Consider the following 16103-nt stretch of genomic DNA (forward strand, 5'->3'; position numbering starts at 1 on the left):
ATTTTTTCCAACTTAGATTTTCAAAATTTCAACTTCTAGAAACGGAAAATAATTAAACTCAAATAAAAACTCCCATTTGGAGAACTTATTTGAGGCAGTGCCTATTATTAAAAAAGAAATACTCATTTTAAATCAGGCATGTCTGACCAGAGACTCAACGTTTGTCTTAACTTTTTTCCCTTAAAAAGTTAAGATTCCCTCAACCTTTCAAAACTACAATTATAATATAACACTTTAATTTTAAAGCAAATAAATTAAAAATACTGCAACTGTTTGAAAGCAACAAAAACCAAAAAAAAAAAATCTTTCAGGTCAATGTTGTTGCATTACAAAAAGTGGCCAAATTGGCACAATTCCTGAACTGGTGTCAAGGGCCACAAATGGCCCCCGCACCTCATCTTGAGCACCCTGAAAGGGTTAAATGAGGGGAAATAAGTCAATAACTGTTTTCAATACTGTATTTTCACACGTATAACATCCATACAACCATAAGTGAGACATTTTAATCCATCAACTTTTCCTCAGGTCCACATTTTATATCCGTTTTCCAGAAGCAGGAAAAGCTAAAAAAAAAAAAAAAAAAAAAAAAAACAGAAACTGCAGATATTTCACCAAAAAAGTACCGTAGTTTTTTTCCCCCAGAACAGAAAATATTCTTAAACATGAAAAGTGAGGAAGGGAGGGAAGAAAAAAAAAGAGGGTTTTAGTTAAAGCAGCAACAAGTCAACAAATATTTGCTCAATTTATTAGTGCTTTTTTTTTTTTTTTTTTTTTACATCTGTTATGGAACAACATGACTACACCTTCATCATATTTAGAGTTGATCACATATTAAAGACTCACTAAAGCTGCTGGAAACATCCATTTTTATCGACCGTTTTGTTCAGTGGCAAATTAACCACAGCAGGAAGCTCTCCTTTCAAAATAATAACGATAATAATATTTCAAAATAACAATATATACATACAAAAATAAAGAAAATATAGAATCTTTACATGTCAAACTTTGAACAGCATAATTAAATAAATATGGTAAATCAGGAGGAAGTTTGTTGGATGGAAGTTGTTCGAGTGGCGTTTAACATTTAAACATGAACATTACGAGCTGATGACATCATCATCAGTGGGCCATGGCGTCCTGGAAGCCCCACGCCTCCAGCAGGGAAATCTGGAAGCTCTCCTTGCAGAGCGGCGGGTTGTCGAAGGTGGTGCAGCGGCCGGTGTGGCCGTGGTTCAGCTCCGCGTCGATGAACAGCGCGTTGCTGTCGCCGCCGCCTCCTGATTGGACGAGAAGAAGTTTCAGGCAAACAGATTTATTTAATGCAAATCCAAAAAAAATCAAATAAACAAAACCGAGTGAAGTTAAGTTAAACAAAAACTGGTGTCAAACGTTTGTGCAGGAAAATACTCATTTGTGCCGCTCTCGTTTTAAAAGGTTTTATGGAAAATTAAAATTTTTTGTACTTCAGTTTGAGTTTCTCTGCATCTAAAAACAGGCCAAGCCTCAGAAAATAAACCATCCGCCCGTTTTTATGGCAATAGGTTGTTTTGAGGCGTTAGTTGAAATGATCCATTTCAAAAACCTCCAGATCCTTGCATTACAAATCACCTCGTGACCCCAGCGCGAATTCCTCCCGTTACCTAGCAACCCATGCTGAGCTCCAGCACATCTGGTCAGCTGGTTTAATCACTTTATAATGGCTGCTGGAAAGGACAAAGCATTTTGTTGTTGTTGACTTACCATCTAGAAACCACCTGCTCCATTCTTGTTGGTTGTGCAGGAGGCTCCATTTCTGCTTTTCTAAGACGTATGGTTGTATTATTGTGCATCTGTTTGCGGCACGTTTTCAAGTGTGAGTGTAAACGTCGAGTTTAGGGGCATGGCCAGCAGCAGCTTATTTGGATTTAAAGTGACAAGACGCTCTAAAACAACTCAGTAAAATCTCATTATCCAAGAATGACTTTGTGCAAAAAATGTCATGAACATGTTCTGTATAGGCCATACACTGATCCTAACATGTTCAAGGAAGCACAATAGCTCACCTTCAATAAATGGTCCCAAAGGTCAACCAGCCTGTCCATAGTTACAAAATCAACTTTGGTATGTTTGTGCAGGAAAAAAATTGGTTTGCAGCTATTATTTTTAAGAGATCAACCTTGAACAAAAAACTAAATTGATATAAATAAATAGTGCCGTGTTTGTGCAGCTCAGTTGATCCACACCAAAATCCATCTTTAAAGCGACACCAGCACCATCACAGTTCGGCTTGAAGGAGGCGGGATCATAAGCAATCTGCTCACCCACGATGATGGAGTCGAAGTTCCCAGCCATGAACATCGACGTGTTTTTGGAGTTGAGGTTGAAATGGCGCGCAGCCAGAAACGGCGACAGTTCTCCAGGAGGTTTGTCGGGCTCCTGGAGGCTCTGGTCTGCGCTCGGACTGTCGGCGGCGGCCGGATCCGCGGGCCGGATGGCCGACGCCAACTCGGGGTGGCGGATCACCACCCACTCGTAGCGCTCCATCTCAGGCTTCAGCTGCAGAGGAGACGTAGAATCGGTGAACCAGGGAATCAATCAATTCCTTCTTAAATAAATTAAACATTTTATTGGCTAAAATTCCTTTAGTGAATTTGAACCAGGTAAAGACAAGACCACCTTCTGAGGTGTTTTGGCAAAAACATTCGTCTCTAAACGCCAGTTAATGATTAATTATATTGACAAATATTTCAATAATTAATCACAATTAATTGTTTCAGCCCCATTGTTATAGTTTCTTCAGGACACCAGTCACATAAAAAAAGTTTGATTTATGTCACTAAAGTGCACAGTGACTACATTTAATCATATATTCACATTTATTGATGCTCTATAAATAAAGACATTAATTTAATAAAATAAGACATTTTTCCATGTTGGAGAAATAATCTGCCAATAGATGAAGAACTTTATCAATATTAAGGGATTATTGACTTAAAACAGGCTCCTATCTTACTGAAAAGTTACTTGCAAGTCAGTTTTGTTTTATGCTAAGTATAGAAAGACATTTGCAACTAGACAAAAAAAACACTTGTGAAGATTTTGTTTTTGCAGTGTAGTCAAGTCCAATCCAGTAAAAATAAAATAAAAAATATAGATAAATATATTTTTTTCCTATTAACCCTTTCCTGAACACCTGGTCTCTGGTGCGGTGTCAGGTAAAGGCCTAACCAGAAGCTACAGGATCCGGTAACGGGAGTTTCCGACCGGGTCGTTCTTAAGTTTTTGTGTTTGAGTTGTTCCTCCAGCCCACAGCTGTGCGTCAGCTCAGAAACTTGGATGAATAATTCATTGTGAAGACATCAGAGATCAGTTTTCACATTTCAATCAGAGGTTTTTATTAAAAATAAACTAAACGCTGCATGAGGAGGAGCTTCCTGCATGTTGGTTTTTGCAGCAATGGACCTACAATGAAGTGTAGACGGAGACAGCTGTGGAAACCGCAGCTGATGGTGCCCTCTAGTGGCTGCTGCATGGTATCACTCAAACCAACAGAATAAATAAATGAAATTATCTTTGAAGAACTAAAACAAATTTACCCTGAATACGAAACACTCCCCAGTGCCAAAATAGCTCAGCTTGTTGCCTCCACGTTTCCTGTCCTCCCAGTCTGACGACAGGTAGGCTCCACACACCTGAGATCAAATAAAAAAAGACAATACATGTTAGAACAATAACTTCACTAACTTGGCATGCACTAGCTTTAATCACCAAGATGCCCTTTAAAACCCAGAGTCTGTGAAAAAGAGCCAAGCTGTAATCCAGTCACATGATTTCATCCATTCACAGAAGACAGTAATTACACTGTAGAAAACCCATTTGAATGGAATTAGACAACTAAAAAATAAATTCACTGATTTTTATGAACATTCAACTTAATGTAAATTTATCTAATCCGCACAAGGTCAAATCTAATGATAAAACCATGTAGCCCCACTAATGCTTGTTTAAATGTCCGTTAGCAACGTGAATCTTGGCCACACAGAATGCTAACCTGTCCGACTCCTGGGAGAGTTTTAGATCACCAAATCACTTAAAGTCCAAATACGTTGCTCAACTTTTACACAAGGATTTGGAAATGGCTGCAAACAGATGCACAAATTACACAACCGAACCTCTTTGAGAAGCAGAAGTGGAGCCTCCTGCACAACCAACAAGAATACAGCATGTCGTTTCTGGGGTTAAGTCAACAATAAGACTCTTGTCTTTTCCAGCAGCCATTGTACAGCACATACGGTAGTAAAACCAGCTGGGTTGCTAGATAACGAGTCTGGGCTCGGCTGGGGTTGCTAGGTAACGGCACAGTGTCCATCTAATGTGACTTAATCCGAACATTTTTGAAATGACTTGTTTGAGTTTTTAGAAGCAGTTGAGACCCAAATGGAAGTAGACAAACATTTAGGTGCCCTAAGGCAGCAGTCTGTAATAGTAAGTTAATCAATTAGTTTTAAAGCATCCTAATTAAATTTTATTAAAAAATACAAATGGTAGGCTCTACTAACAAGATGTAGTTGCGCTAGCCCTAAGGCACTAATCATAGATATTAGTTCCGCTAACACCAAACACGGTATTTAGCAGAGGCTAATGCACCAACTTCAAATAAAATTATTTCTTTTTTGAAAGAGTACAACCTTTGAACACCAAATTTTTAAATTATATATGTATTTAGGGGAAGCCAAGTGTGCCAACAATTTTCAGAGTTAGCAAAACCAAAATTTAGCTTTGCTATTAGTGTGTTAGCAAGTGTGCCCACAAATACACCTAATAATTAAGCAGCACTCTGTTGGTTTACTGGCAGTGTCCATCCAAGGTTTTAGAAATGGCTTGTTTTCCAGGCACCAAAAACAGCTTTCTGGTTTTTTAGTGTTTGGGTTTTTAAAATCAGATGAGACCCAAATGGAATTAGAAAAAATGTGCAAAATGGGAATTCTGCAAAATAGGTCCCCTTTAATCAAAAACAATAGTCAATGTTTTCGTCAGTTGGTTTAAAAGCATCTTAATTAAATTTCATATTTCAGAATTAGTAGAAAAGCTGCTTTGCTTACATCTCCATCGGTGGTTCGGATCAGGAGCAGGGTGGGTTCATGGCCTTCGCAGTGAGAGTAGAACCTTAAAGCAAAACATAAAAAGTCAGTTTGGTTTCTTTCTAAACCCATAAACCGACAACAGGAGCTGGAAAATGTGTGGAAAGGTCACCTGCTGAGGCTGCAGCCGTGGGTGGAGGTGGTGAAGAGGAGCTCCGGCTGGCAGAGGGCGAAGCGCTCAGGGATCCAAGACCAGATGTCGTGCATCTCCTTGGCGCTGACGACCTCTGAGGAAAACGTGTCGGGATTCAGAGCCAGCTGCACGTTCCGCCTGGAAAACAAACCAACAGGAGGCGCTGCACTACACAGAGGCAGTCATTCATAATATCTGCAACTATGAAAGAGGGTGTCTAATCAAAGAAAGCCAGAACAAAAATGGATGAATGAATGAAGAAGTGAACCCACCTAACGCTGTGAGATCAGTGGAGAGCAGATGACAGAAGACAAATGGAGCAGAAAGAAAAAGCCAAACAAAAAGACACAGAAGATGGAAAATCAACTCAAATAAAATACTTAGACAGGAAAAAGATACTTTTGTATGACCGTATGTAGGACATTGCAGATTAACAACAAAAAAAATTTACAATGAAGGAGTAAATTTATGCCAAGACAACTTTGGTCAGATATTAACTTTTACAAGACAAAGACAACAACTAGGAAATACTCTGATGTTGGAAAAACAAAACAAAAAAACACAAACCAGAATTTTCCATGTTAAAAAGCAAAATTTACAGGATTAAAAACAATTTTCTGACATAAGACAGAAATTTGAAGGAACAAAAAAACCTTCAAATTTACTGACATTTCTGCAAAAACAGAAAATCTTACCAACTATTATTTTGTGTAGTTTCTAGTGTAAATATCTTAGTATAATTGAAGACAAAACAATTTACAAGTAACTTTACAGCAAGATACAGGAGTTTAAGTCAATAATCTCTTAACATTGATGAAAAAGTGATGGTTGCACTTTAAGATTAACCTTTAAAGATATTTAAAACATTTCATTACCTAAAATGAAATAACATTCATTAAAATAACCTTTAATGAATTTGGACCGAGTGCATCTAAAACTATGGCATAAAACATATTTAGTGACAAAATGTTCTTAAATTTTTTTTTATCTTAAATGCAGATTGTGTATTTTTGTAGAGCTTGATTGAATTATTCTTCCAGTAAATGGATTTTTTTTCTTTGAGTCTGTATGTTCCAGTTAATTAATTGATGACAATTATTGCGATAATTGTTTAATCTCGATTAATTATGATTATTGCCATTATTAATCTGATTAATGACTTAGATTAATCCACCATTAATCCCAATTGGATTAATCACGATTAATCGTTTCAGGCCTCGTGGTTATGTGGATAAACAATCTGGGTTTGGACTTTACCTCTTCTGTTTGACGGTGATTCCTTTCTGCTGCAGCGACTTCTCGTTGGTGAGCTGCAGCAGCGTAATCTCCTTGCGGTTGATCAGGCGAATGGAGAAGGACTTTTCCAGCAGTTTCTCCGGCGTGACGGTGGAACCGATGCCTCTGATGAACGCCTGAATATCTGACCGGATTTTCCCCGAGTCGAGCTGCGGGTTCTGTCCCGCTTGGCCTCCCGTTTTGTGTTTGCGGTAAAACTTGAGCAAGGCGATGGCAACGCGGTAGAGGACCTTGTAGCCCTCCACCAGATACACATCCAGGACCCGGACCATGTGGCCGAACGGCAGGTCGCCCAGCACCCAGCGCTGCCAGTCGGCGTAGACCTCCAGCACGTCCTGGGCGGTGCCAACTATCAGTTTGTGCGCAGCCGTGCAGTACTTGTTGGCCAGGTCGCCGAAGGTCATGCAGCTGGACTCGTAGGCCAGGAAGGTTTGGTCCAGCAGCCGTTTGCCCGGCTCGTTGCAGGCCAGGATGCGGCTGACGTGTTCGAAACACTGCGCCTCGTCTTTGCTGAAGTGGAGGAGCAGCGCGGTGAGCGCCGGGAGGGAGGGGCAATGCGAGATGTCTGGGAACTGCCCCGCCACGCAGTTGATGATCCGGTGGGCCGAGGCCACCGCGTCCACCTTCAAGCAGTACCGCGGCACCGGATTTCCGTCCACAAACTCCGGAAGCGGGATGTGAGACGACGGCTTCTTCGCGGCGGCGTCACCTATGATGTCACGGTACACCTCTGCATCCGGCGTAACGGTGCGGCACGGAATGGACTTGATGAGCTGCTGATAGATCTGAGCCCGCAGTTTGTGGTTCTTGGCCCAGTAGCCTTGGCGAGCCATCTGTTTGAACTCCTTCAGCTCTTTGCAGTCCACCTTGGTGGGCCCGCTGCTCGTCGCCAGATCCCCCATCTGGTTCCAGTCCACAAACGTGCCATAGTCTTCCTCAGCCATGATGCTGGAAACTTTCTGGATCGCCCAAAGAGCAAAGGAGGATGTGTTGACGGCCTTCTGTCCTCCACAAAACTGATATCAAACTGGGAGAGACTACCTATCCATGATGGTTACTGGAAAACACAAAGAAGAACAGAGGTTTAAAGAACTAAACCAGTTCAGAATATTTCCAGTTTGCAAATACTGAAATCGCCTCGACTGTGATTTGATTGGCCGATCACCAATCTTTAAGTTTAAAGAGTGGCTAAACAGTAAACCAATAATACATATTGCAATAGACACATCAATTTTAATAGACAGAACATCTGATAGAATATTCAATAATTTCACTGAACATGGATCCAGAACAGCACAGCATTCTGGGGGATGTAGGCTGAGGAAAGACTAAGCACCAACTCACTGTGGTTACCTAGCAACAGTCTGTTGAGTAACTTTAGCAGTTTAACTGCTAAAAACGGCGAGAAGTGAAAACTGTGGATAAGACACTAATTTAGCAGAATTTCAAATACTTAAAACAAAAAACTAATCAATAATTAATTGACAGACTGATATGAAACGCTCACATCATGACAAGTTTTTCAGCCACATCGTCCAGCCCTAGCCAAATCCTAAAGCAACTTTTTTATTTGCAGATATCTGTCTCAATTGCTCCTTAGCGTTGCTAGCTTCATGTTTCTGTGCAAATTAGTACATTTATTTGATTCTGAGATGTCTGATCTAAATCCGCCTCGGTGCTGCCCTCTAAGGGTTGAACAGTGGCTACTGCAGTTGAATTTTCCAATCTGTTCCAAAGGTTCAGCTTGGCTGACAGTCGCTGTATTTCCACTACAAAGGTGCTCAAAACTTTAATATTCCGCTAATGTAAAATTGAGGCGTTTCCACAGAATAACGCTGTTATTTAGTGCAATAACAGCGTTTAATCATGCAATAAGTTATGCCATGGCGCCATCATCCTCCCACCACTTCTTCGTCTTTTCCGCCAGTAGCAACATCCGGATCATGAGTCAGGATGTGAAAAAAGTTTTCCCATTGCAGTTTTGAGAAATACACTAATTTTGATGCAACTGGAAAAACCCTTGTGCAAAAACGTAAATGGCTTGTTTTGTTTTTTTAAGAAGTCAATAGATTTGTTGCTAGTTGCTTTTTAGGAAAAAGTCATTAATCGCTTCTTGAAAAAGGTTGCTAAATTTCTCGCTAGTGACTTTTTGGGAAAATGTCACTAGTACCCCGCTCAACTGGCCACGCCCCTTAGCGTCTCTTGACCACACCTACTTTTGGTAGAATCTTATAAAGAGGCGGGGCTAAGCTTTCACATGAGCTTTAGTTACACTTTAAAACCTGACCTACTCTACTAAGTCCAATTTACTTTTCTCTTTCTTTCGCAAAGTCGTTTCTTGTTCAAGTATCGTCCGGTCGTCTAAAATTACAGAAATAATTCAGCTCTGGTTTGACTGGCGTGGTTAAAGTCCAAACCTAAATTAAATTGGGCAAAACTTGAATAGATGTGTAGATATGCCAACTACTCCGAGATGTTACTATGCGTTTATTTGCAGGTCAGGCTTCGGCAGGACGAATGTTAAGTCCAGAATGTTCTCACAGCAAAAAAATGCAGCACTGTAGACAAACATTTACTAGTTTTATTAAACTGATTCTTGCTCCTGTAAGCTTTTTTTTTTTTTTTTTTTAAATCTCCAAGCACAGTAATGTGTTTTATACAACTGAGGTGAAACAAATCAGTGACACAACCTTACAAAATGGGTTTTAACCAGAAATATTTCTTAAATTAGACCACATCAAGTTCTCAGGGGCAGAAAAATAAAAGTATTTCACACATGATGCTTATGGGCAACATGAGGATTCACGCTCTAAAAACACTGATTCAGCAACTTTTGTGGTTCTGTGTGGCAATAAAAACTTTCACAACACATTCTTACTGAGAACAGCCGTCACATGAAGGTGATGCAGGACCAAAGATCACCAAGCTGAAGACGACGCTCAAAGAAAATTAGCTTTATGTCAGTCACATGGAAAACTTAGAGAATTTTGACCAATTAGCAAAAAAATTGGCTAGATTTGAACCTTTGATTTTTAAAATCTTTGATAATTTAATTTTTTTTAAACAGTGAAGTGAAAATTGTACCAATCACACAGTGAATAAAAAACACAAAGCACGCCAGTTTTTGCAATGAAAATGTTGGTATAATCTAAATACCAGCAATCAGCAAACACTTATAGTTAAACAATCTTCTATGATTGCAATTATATGCATAATATATTGCAATGACAATTTATCATTACACTGCCCATAATCTCAGCATTATTCCCCAGCGATAGTAAATATACTTACAGTTTTTATCCCTATAAATTTATGATATATAATTCAGGGAAGATTTTAATGGATGTTTTAATTTATGCTGCAAATCCAAGATTAAGTGCTAAATCGTGACGTTTTCAGCAGAAAGAGAAAGACTGGAGCCTCATAAAAGCCTCTAACACAATGAATGACCGAATAGCGTTAACATAAAATGCATGCAGAGCCACTTGCACCTTTTATATTCGGCTGCAGAAGCTGTACGGGCCCGTTAGTTTGAGTGTTTGGAGCTAACCGGGTCATGGACTAAATCTGGCACACCGTTATCCCCAAGTTAGCATGGCTAGCATTAGCTTAACACAGCCTGCTCAGGAGAAGCTGAAGTTGGCCTCCGATTCGTAACAAAATGGCGAAAAAGGGGCAATTTTTTAAAAAAAACAACTGAGCATCTATTATTTTAAAACAGACATTTCAAATCTAGACTAGATTATTCTACACTAGTAACATTATTTAACAATGTTTCGGATTTGTGGAAGTTCTATATAGGGTGATTTCAGCAGATTTTTATTTTTTTGCATTTGTAATATATTAGAATTTGTCCATTTCTGACAACAACAAACATTCAGTAGACGATCGACAATTAACATAAACAACAAAAAACAGGGCAATATTTCATAGTTCAATAGTTTTATATGAGCCAAAGAAACAGCGCTGCAAGTTGCAGATGAAAACTGATCCTATTTCAGTACAATTAAATATAAAATGCAACAACTTAATTTTTAATTAAAATAGTGAAGTTAAAATGAAACTGATTCAAGGGACCAATTAGTGATTGTTTCTGTGCTAGTGCATATTATCATAAGACAGGTATTTTACATTTTCTGTTCAGTACAGGGGGAGTGGGCCCCTGTAAGCCCCCCCATCTTTAGTCTAAAGCAGGGGTGTCAAACTCCAGCCCTCAAGGGCCGCTGTCCTGCAGTTTTTAGATGTGCCGCGGTACAAAACACTGGAATAAAATGGCTTAATCATCTCCTTGTGTAGATCAGTTCTCCAGAGCCTTAATGATCTAATTATTCTATTCAAGTGGTGCAGCAGAGGCACATCTAAAAGTTGCAGGACAGCGGCCCTCGAGGACTGGAGTTTGACACTTGTGGTCTAGAGTTTTAATCCCGACCTGGGTTTATATGATTCTGCTATCAGTGTAGCTCAATCTAGCCAGTGTTTGAAGAGATGTCACAGTTTTAATGTGATCTAGATTAGGAAAAGAGCCCTGATATGGGCTTTTATTTATCACTTTCAAATCAAATAATTGTTTCACACATCAAAAACTAGGCTGTAAATATTCTGGTACAAGTGAAACAATTATAGTGTTAAAGTGTTGTAGTTTTAAAAATAGAGCAAATTAAAAAAAATCTTCAGATTGGTGGAATCGCCCTATAGCCATTGTCCGAATCGAAAGCCAACTTCAGCTTCATCCTGCACAGTGTGTTTTATATGCTAAAGAAAACCACACAACAACTGCCCCGAGAAAAACACGCATAAAAGCAGAGAGATCATTTTATATATATAAAGACTCTGATTAGATGACTAGGCGGTTAGATTTACAAAACCGTTCAAGCACCTGCTAGCATGTTCGCTACAAATTAATCTTGTCCATTGACTGTCCGTCTGTCTTGGACTTTACGTTTTAAGCTTTAAAAGACCCGATTTATTTAACTAAATATAATCACAGAGAGAATAACAGTCTTTATTCCACCAGACCAGGAATACTGACAAACAAATAATACGTTTATTCCGATTAAAAAGCACCGTATTCCTACCTTAGAGCTGCATGCCTGAAAGACGCGAAGCAGGGTTCACGTTGTTGTTTCGAGCATGCGCACTGCGTCCAGGTGGGCTGTTTAAATCTACACTGTCAATCAGGTTTCTGCTAGCTCCTCAGATCCAACCTGCTTTAAAATCTATGCTGATGCTTAATGAAGAATGCAGTTGATGTTTAATTTCTCATTAATTACTAGCAGAAGTTAAATGGCGGCATCCATTTTCTATCTTTCCTTGTTTATGTGAGGAAGATTCCTTCTGGTTTCATGTGGTGCCATTTGGGAAGGACAGGAAGGACAACAAACCAGCTCTTTGTTAGAAACTCAAAGCACAGCCGCTCTAACACATGACAGCTGTTACTGATAATTAAATTGTGTAATCAAAACTGCCCTGCGGTAAAATGTTGTCTGGTTTCCTCTGAAATACAGCTGGTGCTTCTCAAAAACGCCTCAGTTTTTGCTTTCTGTGGAATAAAAGGGCGAGAAATTTGTAAAGTAAATATATTTTTACTGTGAAATAATTCTAATTAAAGATGCATATCTACCCATTTCTAAGGCGACTTGGAGTGCAGGGCAGCTAATTTAACACAATGTCGTGTCTAAATGTGAAGCTGAAGGAAAAGCATGCCAATAAATATCTGAAAAGTGTGGCGTACATTTTTACTTAGTCACCTGCATCAAAACTTTATTGGCTCCTGTTTTGCTGCAAAGACCCAAAAATATTACAAGAACTTTGGGAAAAAAGGCAACTTTTAATTGTTTGATAAATGTCAACTAAGTTTGTTATTTTCAAAAACCATTGTAAAAATTTAGCTAAATAAATAAATAAATAAAAATAAAATAAAAGTGGATGTTTGTTCTTTTATGGGGTGATGTTTTTTTTTTAAATGGTGAAACCAAAGCAGATAGTACGGGGTGCTGACGCTGTCAGAAATTAACGGCGATAACTTGTTTAGCCTGTCATGAAAGAAAAATGTGTGGGTTCACCTTTCAAGGTCAGATTTTCACACTTTTAAAAAACATCATACATAAAAAAATATGATATAACTTAAGTAAATTAAAATGTAAGTAACAATATAAACACAAAGTTTTATTCACACATTAATGAATGTGATAGTTCCAAAATAAGTAAAAAATAGTTTGAAAATTAAATATTTTGTCATTGTGTCACAAACGTAATGACAAAAAATAGATTTAAATAATATAACTGACACTTTTGGTGTCATTCTGTTGTGGAAATTCAATGCAATTCCAACTTTATGCTTTTATTATGGTGTTAAAATAGGATAAGGCTTAAAAAGTAGGACTTCCTGGAAAGATGAAGGAAAATATGTCAATGGAGAGCATGTGGAGAAGGTTAGAGTTCGGTTTAGTCGACTGAATTATGTGCTTTAAATCTGCAGAGAGCAGCAGATGGTGTGAAGCCAGTAAACCTTTGGGTCGTAGCTCAAAGAGGTTTATGTTCATCCAATCTTCCTAATCCTACACATCAACTACGGCGATGCTCTGTCTGCCCGTCCCTGTTTTTATTTAAAGGATTCAGTTGAAAAGCAGGGGCTGTTCCTGCATAACAGGGGCCCTGGGCGAGAACCTCCGTCTGAGGCCCCCCAGCAAACATCCCACTGTCAAAACTGGAAAATTTAAATTTATTAAATTTGAAAAGCAAAAATTAGTTTATGATGATCTTTTTTAATTTTTTAAATTTTGTTTTAGCTCCTCAATAATAGGATGGAGTATTAGGACCATAATAAGAAAAGGAAAAAAAAGTCAGCATTACAAGAATAAAGTCACATGAAAACAAAGCTGGAATAATACGACAGTAAAGTTGAAATTATACAAGAATAAAGCCATAATATTAGAATAATGAAGTTGTACAAGAATAAAGTCAAAATAATATGAGAATAAAGTCATAATTTTATGACTTTATTCTCATAACATAAAGGCATTTTATTTTTGACTTTAATTTTCTTTTAAAATTGAAGTTATAACTTTATGACTTTATTCTTGTAAAATTATTTTAAAAATGTTCTTAGCATTGCCTTCCTCCATCCTTCAATAATAAACAAAAATATTTTATGAAATGTGTAAATCATTAAATATCTAAAACATAAAAACAGTTTTTGTATTTTGTTGGTCAAATTTGAACCATTTTTGACTTGTGCTCAGGGGTCAAACAAAATCACTTCAAGGGTCAAAAAATGGCCCAGATCCCACACTTTGAACACCCTTTAAAAAAAAAAGAATCAGTAACAAGAGTTTTGTATTTCCAGTTTGGAACAATACATGATCCAATCCATTCCAAACTCATAAAAAACACAAAAGAAACAAAAACATCCATTTAATTTATCTCTGCACCTAAAGCAACAAATAAACCAAGAAAGAAAATACTTTCCAAGTGACATAAGCGCTGATCTTTTCCAGTAAAATGTAATGTTACCAATTAGCAGAGTTGTGTAAAAACTGCGTTGTTGTTCTTCTTATTAGCCGTTTCATTTTAATTCTCATGGCAACAGAGCCAAACTGTAAATAGATCCCAAATTCCTTGTAAAATCCATGTGCTTTGAATCACGACTGAATTAGCTGTTTGTCTTATTCTTTGGAGAAATATTTTCCCTTCTGAGCTACAATTTGCATGTGACACACATTAGAGTTTGTCATGGAGACGAAACTCAGTAAAGATAAGATATTTATCTTTAGAAATGAGAAAGTTTTGAAACCCAGTTAGATAACTTTGGGGATGGCACGTCAAAAACCCAGAGCCAAAACAAAATCTAAAATGATTCTGTTTTGGTGGAAGTGTTTTTTTGTTTGTTTTTGAATATTTGATCTGAACGTTTCAATGTGACTTTAGTTTGATTTAATGTAGTTGTGACAATTATCCACATTTTTCTCAATTTTAACAATAAAAAAATCTAAAAACTATAACATTCATTTGTATTCAGCATTTATTCTGATGCATAATTATTTTTTTATTTTATAAAAATAATAAATAAATAAATATAGATACGTTACAACATGACGTCACGACCCCGCCGACAGTTTCCTTCCGTACTGCAAAAAGCAGCTAGCCGAAGATGGCTAGCATTGATTTAGCGGCGGACCTGTCAACACGCTGTGCTAAATCTTGAATGTACACGTGATGTATAAAAGAAAAAGGTATGCAAGGCTTTGTTATTAATTGTCAACGCTATGATAACTAAAGATTCAAGGGTATCAGATTTCACAGGTCAGTAAAAAGTTTTAATAAAAAAAAAAACAGCGAGGGAGAAGTAGGTCAGTTATGCTAGCTTGACTTTGACAACCTTAGCATGTAGATGTGCTGGGAATTCGGTGTTTGGTTCAGTTTAGAGAAAAAAAGGCGACCCACAAACCAAACCTGATAGATCATCAGTACAGCAGGTGATTAAATTAGGTAATTAACCACCAACATGTCAAATTAACTAGTAGCAGCTAAAATCTGCCTCAGCGATCACTTAATAATCACAAAATAAACACCAAGACTAAAAACATAAAACTGTAAAGGACTGAATGTTTCTGTTCTGTCTTTGTGTGGGAAATGCTTGCCCTTTTCTTTTAAACGATGTTGAATGTTGATATACGGGTAGCTGTTTCTGTCAGTTGCTATGGCAACGAGACTGCATGTAGCATAGCAGCTACAGATAGCGAGAGAAGCGAAGAATACGAGCGGTTTTGAGTGATTCTTCAACGTTTTTTTCTTTGTTATTTTCCTTTGGGGTGGCGAACAACTAAATAAATGAATAATACCTACATCTCCAGGTCTCATTTTGTTAACGTAATACCGCGTTAGCGCGGCGGCAAGTACAAGAATCCCTTTTGCCATCCAGCATTGTGCGCATGCGCGAAACTTCCGGACATAAACAATATATATTTTTTGTATTGATGCTAGGTTTTGTTTTTTTCCCCTGAAATTTAAATGATAAATAATGATTGTTAATCTACACTAATTAAAATTAAATTGACATTGATGGGTCAACAATTTATAGGTTTAGTTTGTATTATTCATGTTTTAAGATGATAGGTGGATAAATTAATATGTTTAATATGTAAAATAAAAGTTTTGACATCATGCTACATGCTGTAAGTATGTTTTTGTACATATGCAAAAAAGGGTTAAATAACATATTTTCTTGTCTAGTCATCACAATCAGATCAAAACATAAGAAATAAATGAATAGTTTGTCACTGCAGATTCCAACTTTAGCCTAAAGTCAGAATTTCCACTTTGCACTTTTTGAGTATTTCTTTTTTTGTTGTTGTTGTTGGAGCTATTTATTCTTTATTTCTTTATCCATTTGAATTTTGTTAGTTAATTCTTAAATTTATATTTGTTGTATTATTTACAGAAGTTTATTTGCAGGTTAATAATTGTTGATTCTATTTATCTTTTGTTTTATATTTTTTCTTATTTATTTTTTTCTAAGTAAGACAGGAAGTAATGTGGGTCAGTCCACTTTCTAG

At 37.5% G+C, this 16103-nt stretch overlaps 1 protein-coding gene across 2 annotated transcripts; it reads right to left on the minus strand.

Annotated features, from left to right (window-relative positions):
* Positions 1-441: 441 nt before the first annotated feature.
* Positions 442-11856, minus strand: tbc1d24 (TBC1 domain family, member 24). 2 transcript variants are annotated; one of them, XM_032574930.1, is made up of 8 exons: positions 11625-11856; positions 6511-7606; positions 5526-5531; positions 5233-5391; positions 5082-5145; positions 3576-3671; positions 2301-2535; positions 442-1277 (listed from the first exon to the last, which is right to left on the minus strand). In XM_032574930.1, the coding sequence occupies exons 2-8, from the start codon at positions 7491-7493 to the stop codon at positions 1120-1122; spliced, it is 1701 nt and encodes a 566-aa protein (XP_032430821.1). In that variant the 5' UTR covers positions 7494-7606; positions 11625-11856; the 3' UTR covers positions 442-1119. The 2 variants fall into 2 exon arrangements, with proteins under 2 accessions (XP_032430821.1, XP_032430822.1); XM_032574931.1 differs by lacking the exon at positions 5526-5531 and having other exon boundaries at positions 11625-11850.
* Positions 11857-16103: the final 4247 nt, after the last annotated feature.

This window comes from Xiphophorus hellerii, chromosome 10, assembly GCF_003331165.1.
Source record: "Xiphophorus hellerii strain 12219 chromosome 10, Xiphophorus_hellerii-4.1, whole genome shotgun sequence".
In the NCBI taxonomy this organism is placed as follows: domain Eukaryota; kingdom Metazoa; phylum Chordata; class Actinopteri; order Cyprinodontiformes; family Poeciliidae; genus Xiphophorus; species Xiphophorus hellerii.